Below are 7,298 nucleotides of genomic sequence, written 5' to 3' on the forward strand. Positions count from 1 at the left end.
TCTGTTTGGAAATTCTTATTGCTGAATTTGAAAATATTGTAGCAAAATCAATATTTTTTCTGAAAGAATAAAAACAATATTAAAATTTAAAAAAAAATTTGAGTTAGTGAACAAAGTGAGAAGCTGATATCAAACAAAGATATTTGGAAAAAGAAAACTACTTATGTAAAAACCACAAGTGGGTTGATACCACTTTGTTGCCTAAGAAAAGTGTAGAGAAATAAAAGTAAAAAGAGAAACATGGTTTTTTTTTTTTTTTTAATGCAATTTTTTTGTTGCTATAATTTGATTGTTGAGAGTGAAGAAATTTGAATCTAAATATTTTCTTGAAAACATGAGGAAATGCTAGTTGTGCTACAAGACTCTTGGTAATGAAAATATCTTTTATGAAACCATTTCTTTCTTTAAGATGGAGGATTAATTTTGATACAAAAAGAAATTGGTGTTTCCATTTTCTTACAAAATCTCATGCATTTTCCTTTCTTTTCGTCCAAGGTTGGGATTCTTTGCATTGGATGTCAGCCTTTGCTACAATTGATGTTACAAGCACCCTTGTGCAATTAGTTTGAGCTTAGTAAAATTGTTGTAATTAGTACTTAGACTATATAAAAAATATTTCTTTATTTGTGGACATCTCTTATCTCGCATTTCATAATATTGATTCAAATTTTATGCTCTTGAGAGAGGGTTATTAGTTATGTGGGGCCTGTCTCATTTCAAACTATTAGTTATAACTCTATTTACAACTATTTCCCCCATTGCATTAACTACGTTGTATTTTGAGGAAGCTCTATCATGAGAATGTGACAGGTGAGATGCTAGTGCTAGAAGTTGGTTATATAACATATAGCTATTTACGTGCTCATAAATTAGGAAAATTATATCATGTTTCGGCACGTAGCCTCCCTCTCACCGCAGGAGGACCCTACCGATGTATGGTACCACTGATGTGTGAGAGAATATATATGAGCCGATACATGATATACCTCCAATAAAGATAAAGACAACCTATTTGTAACTGGGTGAGCCAAAGTTTTGGCCTAACATGAAACTTATATTTTGATAAATAAGGGTCTTTTGGAAACTGTTTATTGCTTAAAACTAAAAACTGTAGCAAAATCAATATTTTTTCTGAAAGAATAAAAACAATATTAAAATTATAAAAAAAAATTGAATGAATGAACAAAGTGAGAAGTTGATATCAACAGAAATATTTGGTAAAAGAAAACAACTTATGTAAAAACACCAGTGGGATGATACACTTTGTTGCCCAAGAAAAGTGTAGAGAAATAAAAGTAAAAAGAGAACGTGGTTTTTTTTTTTTTTTTTTTAATTTACAAAAATGCAAATTTTTTGTTGCTATAATTTGATAGTTGAGAGTGAAGAAATTTGAATCTACATATTTTCGTTGAAAACATTAAAAATGCGAGTTGTGCTACAAGACTCTTGGTAATGAAAATTCTTTTATGAAACCATTTCTTTCTTTAAGTTGGGGGGATTATATTTTGATACAAAAGAAATAGGTGTTTCTATTTTTCTTACAAAATCTATGCATTTTCCTTTCTTTTTGTCCAGGGTTGGGATTCTTTGCATTGGAGTCACCCTTTGCTACAAATTGATGTTACAAGCACCCTTGTGCAATTAGTTTGAGCTTAGTAAAATAGTTGTAATTAGTACTTAGACTATATAAAAAATATATCTTTACTTTGTGGACCTCTCTCATCTGCATTTTAGAATATTGATTCAGATTTTATGGTCCTTGCAGAGAGAGTTATTAGTTTATGTCATTTCAAATTATTAGTTATAACTCTTTTACTACCGTTTCCCATTGCATTAACTACATTGTGTTTAAAGGATGCTCTATCATAGAATGTGACAGGTGAGATGCTAGTGCTAAAAGTCGGTCTAAAAAACATATAGCTATTTACATGCTCATAAATTAGGAAAATTATACCATGTTTCGGCACGTAACCTCCCTCTCACAGCAGGAGGAACCTACCGATGTGTGGTACCACCTGATGTGTGAGAGAGATATATGCAGCCAATACATGATATACCTCCAGATAAAGTAAAAACAACTCTATTTTGTAATTAGGAGAGCCAATAGCTTTTGGCCTAACATGAAACTTATATTTTAATACAATAAAGGTTGTTTGGATACTGCATATTGTAAAATCTGAAAATATGTAGAAAATAATTTTAAATGTGTGAATAGTGCCGTGAAGCCAGTTTTAAAGAAAAATTTGCTCAACCGTACTTGTAGTCCCTGAAAGTGCAGAGACCCATAAAAACGCCAAACGCGTTGAAAATTTCATTCTCAATTCTATCCAAAGTCACCTAATTGTATCATCTATTAGGTAACAGCATTTCCCCTATAAAAAAAAGATAATAAAAAATTAAAAAAAAAAAAAAAAAACCTCTGATCTCTTCTCACACACTGAGAGATGATACATGAATTTGTGTGGTGCCACCTCCGGGATTCAACCCCAACATCTGAGCAATATATCCCAGAGGAAGAAACTCTTCTGCCTGTTTCACATCCCATGCCATTCAGCCAAGAGATTTCAAGCAAAGTTACGATTTAACACATTGACAATGTACATAAACATATCAAGAAATCTGTATTAAGAACGCCAAAATTTCAGGCATGCTAGAAATTCCTTGGTTTTCCACGTTAGTTTTCTATTGAGTTTTCAGTTATTTTCTTACAAATGCTTCAGGCATGGCCAAACTTGACCTAAATGGGAACTTGAAAATCTATTTACCAAAAATCCTATGCATACCTTGTATATAATTGTCCACGTTGCCAAAATCACAAGGCCTGCAAGTTTTACAAAGCCAGATGGAAGTCAAAAAAAAAAATGATTATTCTCAGATGTGAGACTCCTTATTGATCATCTTGATTGAGCTTGTTGTCTCAAAAGGAAGAACTTGGATACCCCATATGCAAATCAACTTCTACTGAAAATTGCATACTCGGCCTTTGTTTATTAGTTTCCAAAGAGCAGCCTTGGCTTCCTCTAATGTTTCAACGCATGCCCTTCTTCAAATGATATTCTTTGTATGTTGAACTGCAAAATAAATTAAAAAGATTGATTTGTATGCCCTTCTTCAAAGGAAACTCTAGAAAAGGTTGTTGCTAGAAAGCGAACCTGTGCGCCTTGCCGGACCCGGATATCAGTTCCCTTGCTGTCTATTGATATAAGAGCAGCATCATCTACCTCAGATTCAGCGGACAAAAGCTCTTTCAGGGGCTTTGAAAATATTGCATTCAGTTCCTAAAGGAGCAAAAAGTTAAACCAATCAAGTGCCAAATAATACAAAGTAAAACACATAAAATTGCATTTATTAATAAAGCATCAAGCAAAATCTACAAGCTAAACCAAATTATCTGATTGAAGATGCCACACAAGTTGATAATTACTACAGAAGGACATAAACATAACAGACAGGAAAAACACAGCGTGCTGAAAAGGACCTTTAATCTTTCTCAGGTATATTAAAAATAACAGAACACTTCACTGTTGAAGCAAAATAATCTCTATATAATGGTGACATGCAAGACAATTCAACACTAACAATGATCATACTGACAATAAGATAAGAATAATACATGTCAAGAGACTAAAGAACACTCATCATCCTCTTCTCCCCCCTATCCCCCAACTCCGCCCTTTTGGGTGGCTTTCAAAAAATTCCATAATTTTACCTTCAGGTTTTGCTCGCCTCCATCAACTGCAATCTTATCAGGATGAAGCATCTCATATTCCTTTACATCAACCCAGGCAACAGTTCCAAAACCTCCAATGAAATATATGTCACTGGCACCAAGGAACAATTTTATAAGTTCATCATGCTTGCGCTGTCATGCATTTGCTGCTACTAGTTCAATTGGAATTCCCAGACAAAATTATTACAATGAAGTGCAATGAGGTTGGGAGAAAAAGTCATTGGATATGCCAGCCAATTTACTGCAGCTTAGAATTCATAAAGTAGATAACATAACAGATGCAAGAATTAATGGTTAACAACATTGACAAAAAATAATGAGAGTGTTTCATAAGGCATGCTTTCTTCGTTTAATCAAGATACAGAAAAAGAATTGCCAATTCATTGGAGAAATGTTATTGCATCAATATCTTAACATCTAATCAATATCAATATATATATAAAAGCAAAGACTTCATGTGAAAGAGTATGAGGTTCTGCCATATGGCGCACTCTATGAAGAGAATTGAGATACCCTTAAGCCATATTAGAGATAAAACAAATTTAAAAATGGAGACTCTTTATTTCCTTTTGGTTCAATGTTTCAAGACTAATTTTTGTTACATTTTTATTCAATGTTTTAAGATTGCTATTTATTTCATGTGGTTCAATGTTTCAAGACTTTCCATCTCTCACACACACACAAAAAACTTTTTGTATTTCCATTCATCCTTTTCACTTTTACTCCTTTATATACACGTGTTCATAGCCTTTTATACCATCCTATCTCAAATACGCTTAGACAAAAATGATGTCATTTAGCTTTAACCTTTCAATGACACCTACATAACTCCAATGTTGCAATATCATTTGATCGTAACCCGTATGAGTAGGCTATGACCAATGAAGAGGGCTTGTGCTTTTTATTTAGTGACAATAGCTTATGGTTTTGATATTGAAGTTAGACATTGTGGATTTTGTGAAGGTTATGATTCACTTGGAGTTTTTGGGTGTTTGAGATTTTGGTTTGGGAAAGTTATAAATGTATTTTATTTTAGAACTAAAGAAAAGAAAAGAAACATTCTAATTGATTATTTATGAAGTTAGCTTTTTTTTTTTCATTTTTTTTTTTTTTAATTTTGTGTTAGAATTCATAATTTGTAGGTTTCTTTGTATGTAGCCATAGTGATAAAAACAAAATTGATGGTTACTTAAAGTATTTTTTCACTTTTTTCTAAAGGATACGGAAGCCCAACTAAAGCCAATTGAATTTTGATAAATGAATATGTTTTTAGCAAATTTCCCTATGTTTAATCACGTTCTCTTTATATTGATACTTACAAATGATTTCCTTAATTTTATTGAAATAATTAATTGGGTATTTGTAATTAAGGTCTCCATATTTGGTTGTGAGAATAGAGTGATTGAGAAAGTATTTGGTAGGTTGCTTAAATTTATCGAAAGAAATAAGAACAAATTTAAAAGTGAAGACTCTTTATTTCCTTTGGTTCAATGTTTCAAGACTAATTTTTGTTACATTTTTTATTCAATGTTTTAAGACTACTATTTATTTCATGTGGTTCAATGTTTCAAGACTTTCCATCTCTCACACACACACAAAAAACTTTTTGCATTTCCATTCGTCTTTTCACTTTTACTCCTTTATATACACATGTCCATAGCCTTTCATACCATCCTATCTCAAATACACTTAGACAAAAAATGATGTCATTTAGCTTCAACCTTTCAATGACACCTACAAAACTCCAACGTTGCAGTATCATTTGATCGTAACTCATACGAGTAGGCTATGACCAATGAAGGGGATGTTGAAGTCAGACATTGTAGATTTTGTGAAGGTTATGATTCACTTGCTTTAGATGTTTTGANACAATAACCATCAATCAAAGAATTGTAAGTGACTTTGTTAGGATCAATGCCTCTTTGAATCATCACATCAAAAACTTCTTTTGCCTCAGTCAACATCCCTTTCTTGCAAAGTGTGTCCACCAATATGCTGAAGGTTCGTACATTTGGCATGATCTTCCTTTGAACCATCTCGTTCAACAAGGTGGCAACCTCCCTCCATTGGCCAAAATTGCATAGTCCTTGAATTACGCAACTGTAAGTGACAACATTTGGCTGAATGCCTTTACTCATCATTTCAGATAAAAGGTTCAAAGCCTCAGTTACCAATTTGTCCTTACATAAACTGTCAATGATCGTGCTATACAGCACCACATTTTGTTCAAAATTCCCTTTTTCAAGTTTCTTGAGCAACCTAATAGCCACACCAGTCTGGCCAATCTTACACAGACCGTTTACTATTGTTCCACAAGTAATCACATTAGGCTCATACCCTTTCTTCTCCATTTCTTCTACCAAATTTACAGCTCCAATGACGTTTCCTTGAAGACAGAGCCCCTTGACAAGAGTGGTTAGAGTTATAGAGTTTGGCTGATAGCCAAGTTTCAAAATTGTTGCTAAGACAGAGAAACCAAAATTGACCCGGTTCAGATGGCAGTAGCAATTAATCAAAACATTGAGAGTATAAACATCGGGAGAGATTCCGAATGATTCCATTCGTTGAATTAGAGTAATGACTATGGAGTAATGCTTCATTCTTGCAATGGAACCAAACATGTGATTAAAATCGACAATGGAAGGCAAAGGGTGCATGTGAAGCATTGTATCAAACAGACCTAAGGCATGATCAAGATTCTTAAAGGTTCCAGATCTGCAGTGATCTCTCACAGATTTCAACAACTGATTCCGATTCTGATATGGGTTTTTCGCATTTTCTCTAATAGTAGTAGAACAATAATGATAAGAAGTAAAAGCACGAAATGGAAATGGAAGGCTTACTACTCTAATAATCAAATGATTGCATATAAAAAGAAGAGAGGATGTTGATTTACCCATTTCACAATGACGACACTCTCAGCTCAACTCGGGTGGGTCGGGTTTGGTTTCGGCTTAGCTTCGAAATGAGAAATTGCGATTTTTGGGTTTGGGTTTTTCTGCTTCGCTCTTGAGATCGTTATTTTAAGGGAAGAACTGTCTTCAGTTTTGGGGGGTTGGAAGTGGAATAAGAGTGGAACGAACGGCAGTGGAGAAAAGGAAAAAAGAAAATGAAGCTGCAGAGAAGAAAAAGAAGGGGGGAATCCTTTTTTTACCGCCCACCCCAAAGAAAACGTTAAATTCTAAATTATATATATATATATACACTCACGCTATTAATAATACGATTGCGGATTTGGTTTTTAACATTTTGCATACAAAAATACACGCACACAAATTCTTAAACTCTCTAAAATACCTTTATTTTCTAGGTCAATAATTTTAAACTTAAAAACACAATCGGGTTAAAATAGTAATTTATTATTATTTTTAAAATTCATTAGTTTTAGACTTTCAAACTGTTATCAAAATCCTAAAAAATTAGGAAACTATCTTATCTCACTTTTAAACATTATTTCACTAAACCTAAAATAAATAAATAAAAGTTTTATTGACAAAACATGTGTGATGAGTCTAGTATGCGTGTATATATTATTTAGAGAGCCCACACAAAAGAAAATAAAATTATT

At 33.0% G+C, this 7,298-nt stretch overlaps 1 protein-coding gene across 1 annotated transcript; it reads right to left on the reverse strand.

The window, feature by feature from the left end:
* Positions 1 to 2,598: 2,598 nt before the first annotated feature.
* On the reverse strand, positions 2,599 to 6,883 carry LOC136067646 (putative pentatricopeptide repeat-containing protein At1g12700, mitochondrial). Its single transcript, XM_065773816.1, has 4 exons — positions 5,584 to 6,883; positions 3,710 to 3,862; positions 3,153 to 3,278; positions 2,599 to 3,071 (listed from the first exon to the last, which is right to left on the reverse strand). Exons 1-4 carry the CDS (start codon positions 6,628 to 6,630, stop codon positions 3,021 to 3,023), a joined length of 1,377 nt encoding a protein of 458 aa, XP_065629888.1. The 5' UTR covers positions 6,631 to 6,883; the 3' UTR covers positions 2,599 to 3,020.
* Between the last annotated feature and the right edge of the window lie 415 nt (positions 6,884 to 7,298).

Source organism: Quercus suber, unplaced genomic scaffold (assembly GCF_002906115.3).
Source record: "Quercus suber isolate HL8 unplaced genomic scaffold, Cork oak 2.0 scaffold_80, whole genome shotgun sequence".
Lineage (NCBI taxonomy): Eukaryota > Viridiplantae > Streptophyta > Magnoliopsida > Fagales > Fagaceae > Quercus > Quercus suber.